Genomic DNA, 16,405 nt, shown 5'->3' with positions numbered 1-16,405 from the left:
ATCGCCCGGTGGTGGTGGTGGCGGCGGCGGCCACAGCCACAGCCACAGAATTCACATTGCCGTTCTCCTCATCCTGCTACACCTCGTCCTCGCCGCCGCAGAAGTCGGCTACGGTCCCGGATTCGACATCTGCGGCGACACCTGCCAGACATCGCTCCGCCTGTTCTGCACCGAGGGTCGCAGTCCACTTCAGCAGTCATCCTGCTGGTGCAGTAGCACCACCGCCGACGCTTCGGAATACACCAGTCGACTGGCGGCATGCTTGGCTACGTGCGATCCGGCCGTTGTTGGTCGCCAGAGGGAATTGTTGGGGCGGTATAAGGATATCGTTTGTGCCGGCGATGCGAGCGAGGACCCTGAGTTCGAGGAATACTATCGGGCACGGTTTGGTGCGTTTACGCCCGATGCGACGAATGCCGTGCCGCCGCCGGTGATGGTGACCACGACGGCGGCGGTGGTCCGTTCGTCGAGCACTCGGCAGAGAGTTCGACACGGCCGAATGTACCAAATCTTAGTACGAGGACGAGGGTCTCGACTTTGAGTACGAGGACGAGGACGGGCTCGGTCGCCGCCAGCAGCACCTCAAAAGTCTCCTCCCGCAGCTCCGTAAGAGCTTCCACAACCGCTTCCGCCTCGACCACATCTGCCTCGACCACCTCAACCTCCACCACCACCACCAGCACCTTCGGATCCACCCAGTCCACATCATCAACGACCTCAACCACCGCAGCCTCATCCTCATTTGCCGCCGCCGCATCCTCCCTATCCACCGGCGCAATAGCCGGAATCGCTGTTGGCTCTCTCATCGCATTCACGATCCTCCTCCTGCTCGGCGCCTTCCTCGCCCGCCGCCAGAATTCCTCCACACAAGCTTCCAAGACCCCGTCCCCCGCGCCGCCCTCGCCGCCGCCGCCGCCCATGATCGCATCGCCGCTCAATGCAGCCGGCACCTGGCCGCCACCGAGCCAGATCCAGCGGCGCGTGTCGATCTACTACTCGCCGGACGACATCAACGCTGCCACGATCCCCATTCCGGCGGTGCGGGTGACGGCGCCGTCGCCCAGTCCTAGCGGGCGGAGCTACGGCTACGGCGGGGGAGGTGGAGGTGGAAGTGCAGGTGCAGGTGCCGGTGCCGGTGCGGGTGCAGGAAACGCGGTACGGAACAGTGCCGTGACCGAGTTTGAGGAGGACTGGAGCGGCAGTGGTAGTGGCAGCTCGGAGTGGACGGATGATGAGCGGCATCATGCTGAGAGTGTTAGTGAGTGTGAGAGTACCAGTGGTAGTGGTAGCGGGGAGGTGAACAGGTACTGGAATGTCGATCTCAGGGAGCAGGAGGAAAGGTATCCGTATGAGGTGCGGCAGCAGCGGCGGCTGCCCGGGCCGAGTGAGCAGTACGGGTATCGTTACGGGTACGGGAGGAGTTGGGGGGCGTAGATGGTATCTTCTTGGAGTTTTTTTCCTTGCGTTGGTGGTGGTTGTCTCTGCTTTTTTGTTTTCTGCTGCATCTGCATATTCTCGAGTTTTGTCTGCGGTTGGGCGTTGGGGTTTTGCTTTTGCTTTTGCTTTGGTTGGGTTATGATCATGATCGGTGTACGCATACAGTGGTGATCCGTGGAGAGAAGAGGATTGTACGTTTAGTTGATGTGGGGGCTGGATATCTACAGTAATAGAGTAACAAGGAAAGAAACGGTTCTCCAATCTTGGGTCGGGGAAGTGCCATTCGCAGGGAATGATCCCGACAAGGACAACGACCGACTGGCGAATTGGCCCGAAATGGTTATCCAAAGCGGATCGAGAAGGGTCGGATGAAATGCCTGGATAACTTGTCGCCACCGGCTGAAACGTCGACTGCGTATAGAGTCCATCCTCGCTTGAACCCAGGAACTCGCAACGAGTTGAACCGCGATATCATGGCCATGTCCTCAACGCATGCCTGGAGTGCCTTACCACTACATCACAGGACCATTGGATGCCTCGCACCAGTGTTCTCCATCGTCCGGTCCGTCAGTCCTGAGCCTCGGACGAGGACGGACGGCGTGCCTCCCATCCGTACGAGCCTAGGACGTGATAGCTAAGGTTTTTTCAGGGGGCGAACGAGATATTCGGCGCAGGACGGCCGACGACGGCCGTCCGCTAAGCCTTGGCTGAAACCCCGATTTCGGGCGTGGACCTTGGTTGGCCGAGTGAGATATGGTGCCTGCAGCGCGGTGGTAAGGGCCGGGCGCCGCACCTTAGGCATCCTAGTTAGAATACTGCTACTTTTCACAGCTTGTGGAGCGGTAAGGGATAAACCGACGCGGTGATGTTGGAATCGGTGCTCAGAAATGTAGTTATTCACGTGACTTGGACGGTTGTCCTCCACCGTCGGTCGGACTGGGACCGATCCGTCTGTCCCAAGCTCGGACCTGACGGGGGATTTTTGCAACCGTCTGTCCTAGGCTAGGGACGTCCGGTATTTTGGCCGTCTGGACCGGACGATGGATAACACTGTCTTGCACTGTGCAAGGAGGGCGAGGTATGATGTGGTGGGGGACTCAGCACAAAAGTGTGCCGATGAACAAAAACGACGACGATGCTTCGGTGGCGTCGAAAAGGAGTGATGTGTACTATAATGTTTTCGTTCGGAGTGCTGATGTCGGTAGGATAATCACGTCCTCACACACAGGATGCGGGCGTTGAATGCAGAGTATGTAGCGGCCACCGGCGCACCGCAAACGCCCCATCTATGTAACAGTAAACATTACAACAGTGCCACGAAACATTTTCGATCGAAGGTGGATTGATTGCAAACCGATAGGAGGCGATGTATGTACTCATTTGCCCTGTGGTTGTTAATTGTTTTTTTTTAAAAAAAAAGTGGTGATCACCATGATCCACAAGCCCTACCGCGGCACCACTGTTTCATCCAATCTCAAAAATGATCTCGGGCTCCCTCAAGTGGAGGAGGGTGTTGAAGGGTTTTTCCGTGCCCTGCATGGCCTACTTCTGGCCGGGGGCAGGGTGCTTCAACGTCCTCACCAATCCTCCTGAAGGCCGCTTCCAGTGCCCACTGCTCAGGCAATGGTTGCGCACTGCGCATCGTAGGCTGTGCACGTGCCCCGTGTGGACCTTGATATGTTTCCGTGCCGAGATCCTCCCTTGTCCATCAAGAAATCTGGACCGTACGGGTTTTCAACCAGCCTATCGCATGGGCTTTGGCCGCGAGTTCGTCGTTCATCGTGACTGTGCCTTCGCCTCCCAAAATGGTGATGATGAGAGAGAGAGAGAGAGGAGGCCTCTCGGACAACCTCCCAAGTTCACTCCCTCCCCATGCTGCCCTAACTGGAAGCTACACTAAGTGCATCCGTTTCCTCTCGCCGACGTTGCACTCATCTGCGCATGGCTGTTGTTGAGCTGGGCTTCTGGGGGCCTCAGTCCGGACTCCAGCATGAGAGTGCCTTGGTTCGAGATTGGTGGTTCTCGTTTAATGTGTCCGAATCTTCAGGCACTTCGTAAACTCTTTGTTTGTTCATACCTGATTTAATTTGGGCTATGGCTTCACACCCCTCTTTTGTCAAGTGAGCTCTATCCCTCAACATAAAAACTACACGGCAAAAATCTTGATAGTTTACCTTTTTAGAACCTTGTAGAGGATAACGATCAAAAAAGGCTATCATAATATCAAGTATAGCTGATAGATTACTTACATGGATAGTGGAAGTAATCTACCCTCTCTTCTGTGTAGATTCCCACACCCTAGATACTCAATTATGTTTTCTGTCTCCCCCCTGGGGGATGGAGAGAAAAAAGGGAAAAACTTAATATCACGTGTGTGTTGTACTATTTCTATGTTTCTTCGTTTTCTTGGTCCAGAATGGAGGGCCAACGAGAAGTTTTGTGTGGTCATTTTGTTATTTTATACATATAGATATATAAAACAAAAATCCCGATAATGACTCGGACACCCGCTAAACGGACGGAATCAATTAAATTTATTCCGTGTCTTCCCCTTCCCCTTTGCTCCACCTTTCCCCAAAGGGGGTGGTGACATTACAGGGGAAGGTGAAGAGAAGGAGGGCCAAGACAGAATTAAAACTCCGGTAAGCATAGAATCATTTTTAGTTATAGCAATGAAAAGCAGGAGCAACCTTCACCATCTATGAACCCTACCAACTAATTCGGTGAAGTAGGGCGATACGGAATTTTCGTCGTATCATACGGAAGGGGGCTGCCCTAGTAAGGTAGACCTGTTAGCCGGGCCGGATACGTATCACAACCCGGCTACATAACTGGGGGACTCCTCACGCGAGGTATATAGTTGTTCCGTGAAATATTTTCTAGCGGTCGGCGCAGTCGCTACGAATCAGCCGCCCAACGCTAAACTTACAGGGATGGTGTGACTGTCACCTGTTGAAGAGTCGTCGCCCCGGCATATGTACACACCCTCGTCCGCCTAATACTATCGTCCGTCTAGCACGACTAGCATACCGACTAATGACCTTTAAATAACCCTACAAATTATAATGTTCAGATGTTTGCCGCAATTACTCGTCTCATAGTAAAATTATTCTAAAAGAAATTATTTACAACTCCCATGGCCTTTGCCTTTCGAAAATTTCCTTCGGTCGTAAATTAATTTACCAACAGTGCAACAGTTCCCTAAACTCCTTCATCCAAGTTCGAGACTCGCTGCTGGCGATGGCCTCCCATTTAGTTTTCCTCATACACAGCTGTTTCAGCCCATAAAATATAAGAGTAGGTATACCAACAGTTGCTAGACATCAGGTTAAAATTTTCGTTTCGGTTTTCAAGCGAAAATATAATATGAGAAGCGGAATAGGTAGTTCTTCTCGACTTCTGTGGCGATGGGCTGGCTTTTTCGCCGTGCAACTGGTTTCAAAATGGTAACTGTGGTAATTTTTGGTTTCGCCTTCGAGAATAACGGTAGGATGCAGTGCGATGAGTTGACCCGTCAATTCGACAGTAACCGGACACTGATCATTATCACGGACGCTGCTGATTCTGTGTTTATCGGATTATCATCGACTCATGGTTGGATACTGCTCCGTTCCGCTGTACACTCCTATTTTGAAACTCGTAGACACTGCACACCAACGGCCAAACTCCGTTGAACTGATCCACAGGTAAATCAACGGATTTATCTAACTGAAAGAGCTGCTTCTTTCAATACGACGCATGGTATGTGAGGGAAGTCATACCGGGGTTGAAATTATTTGGATATGGTGATAGTAGTAGGAATGGTTCGTGGTTACGTTACAGACACGAAAATCAGGGGTAAAAACTTTTCTTATCTCTCTCCGTCGTCGCGAATCGCGAGCCTCTTTGACGCCAATCGTGCAAGGTGCTTGTAGAAAGAATCATAACAAAAAATAGCCTCTCGCGTCATGATGTAAGCCCATATCTTCTCCTTCCCACCTTGACTTTTCAATTATCTGATTTCGTACACATCAACCACATTGCTTCTCAACAGCCAGTATTCCATCCTCCTTATTTTTTTATCCTCCAGCCCGACACCTGCCATGTCAAACTCGATTCCACTCGGATATTTTGCGGCCTCCGACGTATACGCTGAGGCTTGGCCCATGTGCATCACCGGAAGAGCCGACCCAGGCCAGTCCATTATTCCTGGCAAACGGCCCAGATGTTGGAAGTGTGAGAACGATCACAAGAAGGTAGGCAAGTATACGCATCTTCTAGCTCCACCGTGGCCACCCATCCCCCCCTCCACCCCCATACTACCACCAAAGCTGACCGTCCATCGCAATCAGTGCAAGTTCAACACGAACTCACGGAAGTGTGACCGTTGCACCGGTTTGAATATCGAGTGTTCGAACCAGCCACCCGATGGATGGACGCTTAACACAACGAAGAGATGTACGCAGTGTGCTCGCGGTCACCGCAGAGTATGTGTCTTCACACCGAGTCCAAAACCCGTCTGCCAAGTACATTATACTGACTCTTCGACGCAGTGCCGTTTCGCCGACGGAAACATGGGGCTTGGCGGTGAGTGCAAGCACTGTCGTATCCGCAGTCTTCCTTGCTCGGGACCCAGGCTCGAGGACGGTAGAAAGAAACGCAAGCTCAACCGAGCCGGCGGAGAGAACACCAAGCATCGAAACGGCCAGGAATTACATTGGATCACGGTATCTGAGGAGCGTGCGAGCATGATCGCCTCGACGATCCTACCGCCGGCAGTCGAGGCAGTGAGCGTCGGAAATGGTATTGCTGTCGGCGGTAGACAGTCCACCACGCCGGCACCCGGTCGCCCCGATTTCAACAATTATGGTACGGCGGTCTCGGACTTCTTTTCGGTAGTCGAAAACAGTCATGGAGACCCCCATCATCTGAGAGATTGTGTTGCGGCACTTGTATGGTACGGACTCGATACTGTTCTCCTGATTGAGTTGAAAGTTGACGAGTGGTATATTTAGTATCGGAGAACTACACTTCGCCGTAGCTAGTGCCACCAAAGTGATCAATGCTGGATCGGAGTCGCACATCTGGGCTCATTCTATGCCTAATGAGGACCAACTGTCGCAAATCTCCTACGCAATAGCGTTAGCTGAAAAATGCTCGAGAAATAAGCTACACATGGAAGCCAGATCGATTTACCAACAACTCCTCTCTAATATCGAGGCCTTTCGGAAGCTCCGACCATCTGCGATCGGTGAGTGCCACGACAGTTTGTGGATGTTGGAGACGATATTGTGGAAGCTCGCGGAGCTTTACGGCATTACCGGTAGTATCTGTGCCGCGGAAGCCACCTCGGAACGACTGATTCCAATGCTTGCTCCGACAAACCCCCGTAGAGTAGCGGCCGTGGAAAGGCTGGCTTATTATTACTCCTGTGCACGGGAGGCCGAAGAATCCGACGTGCCTGTCGCCTACCAACACGACAATCCACTACATCGTGCGGTTCACAGGAAGCAGCTGGATGTGGTGGAGTTCATTCTCCAGACCGACTTCCACTGGAAAGAATCCCGATCAGCCTGCATACGGCGGTCGCTGCATTCGCCCCAAGGATGCCTCTCGTCACCATGTCCAGACGATTACACGATCCTCGACAGGTTTGAGCGAGACATTCGACACCACGGCCTTTACACGAAGGACCTCCACGACTGGGCGCGATTCCTCGTCGAATCACGCGATCAGCTTTGGTGCAGATACGACTACCTGAAGACACCGTTAGATTTTACAGCGAAAAGACCCGGCGCCACATCTGTACGGAGCTCACTCGTTGGTACGAGCAACCACATCGTACAGAGAGACGATGGAGAAAATGAGCAATCGCTCATATCTACAGTGAGGCGAGAGGAGGAGGAGTGTGCCGAAGTTGAGGAACTGGGCTCAAGCCCGCTGTTGCTCACCACACCTTTTTTCATGGCATCCCTTTTTGAAGAGGTAGCAAGCGGAGGGGAGTAGGGAGAGGGAGCGGAAGATGTCTTTTCCTAGTGTTGTTTCCTTGGTGCGCTCTACTTTCGTTGCGGGGACAGGCCGAGGCGGTGGCAGGCAAAGCCACATCGGGCCACTCGATGAAAGTCGGGTCGGACAGTGGCGGGGAAACGGAGTGTGTACACATATTGGTATGATCTACTTAGGTTGCAAGCAAATACTGATCAAACAAACAAAATACATTAGCCACAGTTTCATTGCAGTCTCGAGCGGCGATCGCGTTTCGCTCATATGTGGCGACTTAGTTTGGGCCTAGGTATCCATGAGTTTTCAACGAGATACTGTATGGTGCGGTATGGTGGCCAGCAAATAGTAATGGTGCGATACGAAGCACGTCACAGATGCTTGCACTTCTTGCACATGAGCTGCAATCTTCCACGTGCTATCACTCGAGCGGCAGGTGCGGCACAGACGACTCTATAAATTCAGAATTTCATGCGAAGCCGAGAAATGAGTAATCCGGAATATTGGGCAGTGGGAACTATGGGATGCTGGTGTAATTGCTATTATGTACTAGATAACTAGATATTCGCCTATTGATCGCCATAGAACAAGCACGCAGCCATCATCGAGACACTTCACCAAGCGTCATGGCCAACCCACGTGCGCCAAATGCACACGCACCCTGCTTCACAATCTCACACTCTCCGGCGGCCCCAAGTAGCTGGGCCTCACTCCTCCCAAATCCATCACCACCTTCTGGAATACCACACTCGGCTCCAGCGCCCACAGCTTGAGCGTCTTCTTCCCCGGCGAGGTCATATTGTGCCTCGTGGTATGCTTCCAGACATTTCCATCGGCCACCATCTCCAGCCACCCATCCGGCATCGCGAGAGGTGTCTTCAGGTTCGGGATGTACTGCACCTCCTGTGGCGTCTCGTCGTCGAGGGCGATAGCGTATTTCAGCGGCCGGCCCGGTTGGTTGTTGAGCGCGCCGCCGAGATATACGGTTATGTTTGCGCCGTAGCTGGGCACGGTGAAGAGATGCAGATCATAGTCTAGCCGGGGCCCGGAGGCTGTGTCCTGCGTGTCGGCGGTCACGGGGAATATGGTCACCGCATCACCGGTGCGGCCGAGATTGGGGAGTGTGCTGTAGTGCACCTCGCCGTTGGAGGTATTTCGCGATGCATGGGACGCCTCGATGGAGACGTGCTTGTCGCTCTCGACGAACCCCGTGAAGCCCGTCGGCACGGCGGTCTTGTTGATCGGTAGGTTTACGGACGGCGCGCCGAAGTCGCCGTATGAGGCGGAAGACGTGATGTCGAGGAAGCCGATGTTGTAGCCTTCCGGAGCCGCGTCCCAATCCACCGATACGCGCACCGTGGTATCCGTGGCCGGGTCCTGGGGGTCGACAAACCCCGTTTTCGGCTGCACATGCACCCAAGAGTTGTGTGGCGTCACGTTGAAAAAGAAGGGCTCGGTACCGCGCGAGAAGATCTCGATTGTCCGGTAAGGTGTGGCGGCGAACGGATCCAGCGCTGGTAGAACCAGTGTATTGTTTCCGTAGGCGACGGTGTTATAGCGGTCGTCGCCGGGGACGGTTCCGTTCGAGCCCTCGATCGCAACGCCCATGTGTCCGGCCACCGACGCCACGCCAGCCTGAACCCACGCAAGCGGCGCCAGCGTGTTGCGCATTGGCTGCTGCCAGTAGTTGTAGCCCAGGTGCGGCTGGTCCATCATGTGGTTCCACTTTCCGCCCAACAAGCCGTTGTATTCGCGCGTCAGCACGGCGTCTTCGTCGAACTGCTTCATCACGTGCTGGGCGAGCGCATTGGCGCTGGTGCGCCGCTGGGACGCGTATAGGTTGTTGCGGCCGGTGGTGACGTGGATATCGTAGACCGTGTAGGCGGCCTTAGTGGGATGAAGTACCAGTTCGAAGAAGGTGGGGCGGTATGCGGCCGGGAGTGCTGAGTGCACCGCTTTTGCCCGCGCAGACAGGTTTCTCCATTGCGACAGCACCAGCTCGGCTTCGTGGTAATGGATGGGGCTGTACGTCGTAGAATCTACCAGCTCGTACTTGCGCCGTGCAGCGTAGGTGCCGTAGAGCGACATTATCGAGGCGATCTCGGCCGCGTGCGTGGTGCCGAACTCGCGTGCCGCCCATAGTGCCGTGTACGCATCCACCTCCTCGACTCCACCCCAGCGGTCGAAGTCGTAGGCGAGATTGAGAAAGTAGTCGATGGGAACTTCAAGTGGCTTGAGATCGCCGACATTTACCTACATCAACCGCTTGCTTTAGCTCTATGGACAAGGGGGGCACGGTAAAAAAGCGATCTCACCACCCAGATTTCGCGCGCACCCCTTTCATACGTCAAGTGTAGTTCATCTACAAAGCGGAAAGTATATTAGAAGGATTTTACAGTTGGAACGGGAAGTTTGTTCATGGATACTCACGGGCCGTCTTCGTCAATGAAACCGTGTTGATCCACTTGTAGTTCCGGGGGTCTCCGACATCTGGAGCTGTTTGTTAGATGCAGAAAGGCGGTGGCGGACATGGAAGGAACTGACAATCGAAATGGTAGTAGATCCCCGCCTGGTTATGAGTTTCGTTGGCCGACGGCAGTCTCCTCACGTTACCCCAGTTGTCATCTGTCCAAAGAAGGGTCACATTGTCTGGGACCCTCATGCCCGCCTCGTAGTATGCTTGAATCTGATCGCACCCATCAATGCCGGAATTTTCTACGAGATGGTGGTGGAGGAGGCTCACGTCTTTGTAGAGACACCAGACTTGCGGCACGGTAGCCACATCGTCTACTCCCAGTACATTCGCCAATATCTCCCGTTGGTCCTTGACAACCTTACTCAGTAGCTCCGTCACCACACCTTCCCCGAGATTATTGTCTCCATTCCCGCGCATTCCAATGGTCCATATGTTCTCATAATCCTTGGCGCGCTCGACGCCTTTCTGCCAGTACTTATAGATTTCCCCGGAATTGCTGGTGTAGTCCCAAGTGCCGTTGCCGAGCGTATTCCACTCCTTAGTCGACATCTGCAGCGGCTCGGTGTGCGACGTACTCATGACGATCCCGTACATATCCGCTGTCTTCTGGTTTAACGCGTCGTCGACGGCAAACATCGAGTCCCACATGGTGGGCCAGAGCAGATTCGCGCGCAGCCGTAGCAGCAGCTCGAACACCCTGCTGTAAAACTCATGGTTGTAGCCGGGGCCGTACTCGCCGCGCGGAAAGTTGTCGTTAACCCACCCGGTCAACGCCGGCTGCTCGTCGTTCAGGAAGATGCCGCGGTATTTGACCGACGGCTCGCCACGCTGCAATGTCGTTTTCAATGCGTACAGGGCCTTGTGTTGCTGCGGCGGCACGTCGGCCCAGTAGTACCATCTGCACGATCTGGTAAGCATCGGTCAGCATCCGACCGCAAATCTAGGGACTCACGGCGAAACTCCGATCTGCTCCGACACTTCGTAGACGCCGAAGATGGTACCGCGCTTGTCACTACCGGCAATCACTAGCGCGCGCGAGACTCCCGGAATTGGGTTGTCTACCAGCGTAGTCCGAAAGCTCTCCCATTTCCCGACGATCCCCGAGATATTCAGCTTCTTGTTCGCCACGAGCGAGTCGATGAGTGCGGACTCGCCAATGGTCCCGACGATGATCGCGGAAGTGCCGGCGGCGGCAGCGGCGGCTTTTCCGGTGGAGTTGGTGAGTGTTAATGTCATGTTGTGGCCCGTCACGCGGCCGAAGTCAGCCGCGAGGTCGTGGGCCGCTCGGATAACGGCAGGATAGTCTGTGAGGTTTTAGATGCGCGGGTTCCCTCAGGAGACGGGCACGGGAATAACCCACCGGTGCTGGAGACATGGATGCGGGCGACTGGGCGACTGTTCTCGACGAGCGTGAGCACTCCAGCTTGTTTGTTGGCTGATATTATCGACTTCTGGCCGAGGGCGGAGGAGAGGGTGACGAATAGTCCGGCTGCAGCGAGCAGCGGCTGGAGGTGAGGGAGCTTCATTTGGAGTGAATATCACTGAAGCCAACTCTGGAGGGATTGAGTAGCAGCAGCGGTGGACATATTTATCAGGTCAATGCGCCCTGGGAACACTGTCGGCGTAATCTGGGGAAATTATCCCGGCAATGCGGGAGCGCACCAGCGGGACTTCACAGTGATCGAGGTGGGGAACGTTGGAAGTGTCAGGGCAGACCGGGTTAGTGTACGGCAAAAAGGTGATCAACAGGGATATTAACCGGGGTAATAAAAACGGCTTGCAGGGAACCCGGGAAACCCTCCCGAAGATCCCGCACTATATATGGCGTTTTCCGTACGGAATCTAAGCAAGTCGGTATGTACCTAAGAAAGTCTGTGAAGCTAATGAAGCTGTCATATGCTATGAGAGACCACGAAGCGAAGAGCTGCACTGGCATGCGAGCGATACGACGCGAGCTCATTCTATGCCTGCCTGCCATACCAGTCATTTCCGGAGAAAGCTTCAAGATCCTCTCGGCTAGACGCAGTTCACAGCACATCCAACCGTGCCCCATAAGGCGAGATTTATGGCCCGGTTACCTGCTTGATAATCTCGGATCAATTCAAATAGGCTAAAGCTTGCCGATAACCCGAGGGCATGGAACCTCGGGGGAGGCGAGAGAAATCGAATTCTCCCGGCGGATGATCAGCCGTTGTGTGCGCCGAGTAATATGGACCGTCTAATCGTAGTATGTGTATACAGACGGCGCGGCGCCATTGCGAAATAAGCATAAGTAATGAGTCGATCGTTACGTTCCTGGGATCTGGTGTGTATGATTCTACTAGTGCGTGGCGCCAAAATAACACATCATCGTGGCTGCCACCAGCATTCCGTGCGGGGAACCATGTTTGTGGGGGGCGGACGTGTAATACGGCAGGAGAGGCGACCTCGAACAAGGCTACTACCTAGTTATCATCAGTACTATCTCACTTGTGCCGAATAATTGTGGGACACCCGCAACAGGTTCGGCCATTAGGACCCTTCGGGTATGATAAAATAGCAAGACGTGAAGATGTCGAAGGTAGAACGGCGATGAAGCAGGCAGCGGAAAAACATTAACACGTCGGGTTGATCATGTGCATCATCTGAGATCACTCGCCGAACGCCGAAACGTGCGGCAAAACTCTGTAGACTCCAAAGTAGAGGTCAGGGGACGCTGATAGGACGCGCGGAAGAACGACTTAACTCCGCACGAATGGATTGTCCGGTGAACTGAGATATCTACTAACTAGAGAGCGGTAGTGTAGAATATATTAGATAACTGGTATTGGTTTTAAACCCCTCGACTACACCGCCGCCACCAGCAGGCTGTCCGAACTGCAGATTCGCAGAAAATACTAGTAACAGTGATATGGCATACTACCACCACCGGTACCGCACTCCCCACACAGCAGAGGTTCTTAGGAGTAATGTGTTTACTACTGTTACCCGGTGCAGCGGCCGTACGGTATCTAAATCACAAAGCCATCAGCCTTCAGGTTGGTGACATCGAACCCTTTTTCATCCTTCGATGCCGTCTCTTCTGTCGATGATCTGGTTTAATGTCCTCGGGTATCAATAGACCGAGTGGGGACGGACGGATGTCGTGGGACGGACGGATAGGATGGGACGGAAGGATGTCGTGGGACAGACTGATAAGATGGGACAGACGGATATCGTGGGACTTGGTTTTTTGCTACTATGTATCTCCTTAAATACTCTCTCTGTTGTGCGCTCTCTTTTGTTCGGTATCTAGCAATCACATCTCCATCTTTATCTCACTCGTTCGTCTGCTCAGATCCGCTAGACAAAATCTTCCGGGCACGATAACAGACACGTCTTGTCCGCTTGTCTAGCTAATATAAATCTGTAAGTGTAGCCGGTGGAGCCGTAGAACGATGATAGTGGGAGGAGCAATGAGAGTTGAGATTGTTGAAGACCGAGGCTGGGTAGTAGTGGAATCGTTTAGATGTTGAGGATGTATGACACGCGAGCCAATAGGAAGGGTTGGTAAGGGGCGATTGGCAGTAGGGCACACATCAGTTGGGATTTCCAAGCCACCTAGTGGGGGTGGTGATGATATTTAATTTTGGCAGCAAGAGTGAAACACTAGATGTCACTCGGTACGTGACATGTGACACTGCTTTCCCTATTGGTATTTTGTGCAATCATCATTGCTTTCGGCCGCAGTAGAGCACGGCAGATTACATATATATCCTTTTTCACCCGCTGGCTGCGAGATCGATACTGATTCAAGGCTATTGCTCTTCGTCCTGCCCGCCCCGCGAGTCAACCCTCCTTATTCAACCATCTACCTAACCCGGCAGAAATAAAGACACAAAGAAAGCCAGAAAGAATGAAAGAAGGAAAGAGAGAATGAGTGAATCAATGAATAGAGGTAAATGTTAGTCCAGTTCTCGTCAGGGCTGCCAACCGTCCGTCCCGTCCGTCTTTAAGGTTGCCCGGCCCGGGACGGAATTAGTCGGGCAGAGGAGACCAAGGACTACAGTCTTCCGGGCTGGAGAAATGAGGACGAATACCCTACAGGGCCCGAAATTGACTGCAATACTAGGACAATGCAAGCGGCGTGGCGCCACACAGTGGTGCAGGTGTGCGGATGTGTGGCTATGCGGCTCCATTTCGCAGTGTCCCTCACGGTATAGAACTTTCACACCACCCCGTTCCTACTTCTACCAGTGTCTATCTCCTGAGCTCGATTGTTTGACGATGCTGAAAATTCTGCTCAAGGCTGAAAATTCTGTTGGTAGCTACCGCGCTATGTACTAGAGTCCTCCGCGAACTGGTAGTCAGCATAGCACGCTAGTGCTATCAGGTACCTATAGGTACCTGCCGGGTATCCGGGCATTTCATCTTCCGGACGGAATGGATCAGTCGTCTGGAAAGCCTGCCCGGTTTCTTGGTTTGTTGGTCGCTTCTTTGCGCGCTTCGGCGCTTCCAAATATCATTGTGCGTTTTTACAGTATGAATCTTTCTTGCTTTTGCAAACACTGTGAGTTCCCTGGTTCTTTACCATCATGACACCTATGTACGGCTCAGGCTTCCAGCAGAGATTATATTGAGTAAGCCCGTCGACATGTGTTCGAAAATACATGCTAATGGTCCTTCGGTTCAGGCCTGAGAATAGTCTAGTCGGACGGAAGACTATTGAGGCCGGCGACGCGGTCCCGTCAGGCCCCAGGGGCCAGGATTTGCCGGACTAGAGCAGTCCAGTCATAGGGACAAAAATCCCGGCGCCTGACGGGAGCCGTAGGTCCTCGAAATGTTGAGGTCATTCTCTAACTCCCCTCTCTCCATGTCAATTCTCCGTCTCTCGACCCGCTTGCCGGCCGGGAGAGGCATTGGCACAAGAGCCCTCGCAGAGCCACTCTGTTCTACATAACGAAGGCGGACTCAGATTTGATTCTAGATGACAACATCGGCAGACTACGGATGGTTCACGAGAAGTTTCACTTGGAAAAAAAACTTTTATTCTTGCTCCTGTTCCTCCCCCTTCCCCTCTCCCTTCCCCTTCAATCTCGCCACCGCAGGCCAGTCCAAGAACCGGTGGGAGGCCGGGACCACGATCTTGACCGAAATCGTGTCCTCAGGCACCTCCGCACTCGAGGCGACATGCATGATTCTCCTCCCGCCAGCGGGAGTGAGAACCATCCAGTACTTGATGGCCTTGGGCTGTTTCTTGGAGCGGCCCTTGGCGGCGGTAACCTCACCGCAGCCGCCGCAGCCACCACCACCACCACCACATTAATTTCTCGAGCCTCTGCGTTTCCTCCTATTAGCGTGCCGTTTTCCAGTTTTTGGTATCCGGGGCTTATGGAACTTACTTCCTGGGAACACGCCGAGCATATTTTCTGCTCGCCGGAAAAACACGGCGGCGTGGCCGTTGTTCGTGGTGGTCGCGGTTGTCGTGGTGGTCGTGGTGGTCGGGGTCGTAAGCTTCGGATTGGAGCCTGGAGGACCATCAGGCGGAGGCTTTAAATAGATTTGCACTGGATAGAATTATGTACCCAAAGACAAAAGCCATGCCGGCTAGAAATATCCTTATAATCACCACAGTCCTACTCAGTAGGGGGATAGATGTTGATGCACGATCTGAAGGTGAGGTGCGCACGCGAAGGTTTGAGTGGGCGATACGACCAGAAGATGGTAAGAAGAAGAAGAAGAAGTAGTGGTTATTGTTCTAGCTGAAGTTCTAGTTGTACTTATAGTCGTCCTAGACGAACTAAAACCTTCCCCGTGAACCGTGCACGAACCGTCATTCGATCAAACACGCTGCTCCGACAACAAAGGCCCTACGGGCCGCAACGCTCCCCCGCAGAGCGCGTTCCAAAACACAGAAAACAGAATCCAACGCATCAAACTGAAAACAGAAATAGAGACCCCATGAAAGAAACACAACCCGACTTCCCATAATCATCCCTTCATACCCAAGATCTGAACAAACGCTTCAATAGAGAACAGCGCCGACCCGACAGTGAACGAGTACGCAGCGCTGACCCGACAAGTGGGTGCCGGATCGGCCACCAAGGTGGCAAAGCAGCCGCTCTCAGGGGCCGCGAGCCCTGGGGACGTGGGCATCCCGGGAATGGTTTCGGGAGGATTAATCCATCTGGCCCAGACAATGAAACAGCCCCAAATAGTTACCTGAAAAAGTCAGCATGCTATTTTCCAGTTTTCATAATGGAACTTACTTCCTAGGAACACGCCGAGCAGATATTCTGCTCTGCCTCTGCGGCAACAAACCGCAGCAAAATGAACTTCGAAAACAGTGCCATCGTCGGATATCCACCTCCCACCACACCCTTCAGGTACGGGCGGTCAAAGCTCAGCATGTTGGTTAGAGGTGCTGTGGAGGCTTGGCCCCTTGTGGGGGTGGCTCGCGAGCCATCCATCTCCTCATCTCTTCATCCGCAATAAGTGGAAAAGCCGACCCGCCGCCAAATTGAGTGTGTGATTGCAGACCAGAACTAAATCCGG

At 53.4% G+C, this 16,405-nt stretch overlaps 5 protein-coding genes across 5 annotated transcripts; 2 read left to right on the top strand and 3 right to left on the bottom strand.

The window, feature by feature from the left end:
* Positions 1-48: 48 nt before the first annotated feature.
* BZA05DRAFT_439890 (uncharacterized protein) lies at positions 49-1,688 on the top strand. The gene is made up of 3 exons (XM_051486560.1): positions 49-457; positions 516-606; positions 731-1,688. The coding sequence occupies exons 1-3, from the start codon at positions 434-436 to the stop codon at positions 1,432-1,434; spliced, it is 819 nt and encodes a 272-aa protein (XP_051334556.1). The 5' UTR covers positions 49-433; the 3' UTR covers positions 1,435-1,688.
* Positions 1,689-3,485: 1,797 nt separating this feature from the next.
* Positions 3,486-3,704, bottom strand: BZA05DRAFT_321311 (uncharacterized protein; the record flags this gene model as incomplete). Its single annotated transcript, XM_051480446.1, has 1 exon — positions 3,486-3,704. A coding segment is annotated over one exon (219 nt), but the record flags the coding sequence as incomplete, so codon positions are not given.
* A 1,815-nt stretch (positions 3,705-5,519) lies between these two features.
* BZA05DRAFT_477942 (uncharacterized protein) lies at positions 5,520-7,429 on the top strand (the record flags this gene model as incomplete). The annotated part of the gene is made up of 3 exons (XM_051488337.1): positions 5,520-5,672; positions 5,970-6,373; positions 6,432-7,429. 3 exons carry the CDS (start codon positions 5,520-5,522, stop codon positions 7,420-7,422), a joined length of 1,548 nt encoding a protein of 515 aa, XP_051334554.1. The 3' UTR covers positions 7,423-7,429.
* Positions 7,430-7,954: 525 nt separating this feature from the next.
* On the bottom strand, positions 7,955-11,576 carry BZA05DRAFT_413798 (uncharacterized protein). Its single transcript, XM_051485215.1, has 7 exons — positions 11,253-11,576; positions 10,845-11,196; positions 10,160-10,790; positions 9,961-10,102; positions 9,847-9,906; positions 9,732-9,778; positions 7,955-9,669 (listed from the first exon to the last, which is right to left on the bottom strand). The coding sequence occupies exons 1-7, from the start codon at positions 11,416-11,418 to the stop codon at positions 8,083-8,085; spliced, it is 2,985 nt and encodes a 994-aa protein (XP_051334553.1). The 5' UTR covers positions 11,419-11,576; the 3' UTR covers positions 7,955-8,082.
* A 3,320-nt stretch (positions 11,577-14,896) lies between these two features.
* On the bottom strand, positions 14,897-16,260 carry BZA05DRAFT_423016 (uncharacterized protein; the record flags this gene model as incomplete). The annotated part of the gene is made up of 6 exons (XM_051485854.1): positions 14,897-15,100; positions 15,139-15,188; positions 15,253-15,378; positions 15,856-16,072; positions 16,120-16,122; positions 16,225-16,260. The coding sequence occupies 6 exons, from the start codon at positions 16,258-16,260 to the stop codon at positions 14,897-14,899; spliced, it is 636 nt and encodes a 211-aa protein (XP_051334552.1).
* Positions 16,261-16,405: the final 145 nt, after the last annotated feature.

Source organism: Tricharina praecox (assembly GCF_024521635.1).
Source record: "Tricharina praecox strain CBS 144465 chromosome Unknown BZA05scaffold_61, whole genome shotgun sequence".
NCBI classification, from domain to species: domain Eukaryota; kingdom Fungi; phylum Ascomycota; class Pezizomycetes; order Pezizales; family Pyronemataceae; genus Tricharina; species Tricharina praecox.
Note: the sequence above shows the minus strand (reverse complement) of the source record. Positions and strands in the feature narration are given on the sequence as shown.

What these genes read in the sequence shown, in the direction of transcription:
- BZA05DRAFT_413798 (XM_051485215.1), bottom strand. Translation starts at nt 11,418, where the DNA reads ATGAAGCTCCCTCACCTCCAGCCGCTGCTCGCTGCAGCCGGACTATTC. An exon ending in GAGCAGATCGGAGTTTCGCC is followed by an intron (nt 10,791 to 10,844) that starts GTGAGTCCCTAG and finishes CAGATCGTGCAG; the next exon opens with ATGGTACTACTGGGCCGACG. An exon ending in TTCATTGACGAAGACGGCCC is followed by an intron (nt 9,779 to 9,846) that starts GTGAGTATCCAT and finishes TCCGCTTTGTAG; the next exon opens with ATGAACTACACTTGACGTAT.
- BZA05DRAFT_439890 (XM_051486560.1), top strand. Translation starts at nt 434, where the DNA reads ATGGTGACCACGACGGCGGCGGTG. An exon ending in TGACCACGACGGCGGCGGTG is followed by an intron (nt 458 to 515) that starts GTCCGTTCGTCG and finishes ACCAAATCTTAG; the next exon opens with TACGAGGACGAGGGTCTCGA. An exon ending in AAGTCTCCTCCCGCAGCTCC is followed by an intron (nt 607 to 730) that starts GTAAGAGCTTCC and finishes CAACCACCGCAG; the next exon opens with CCTCATCCTCATTTGCCGCC.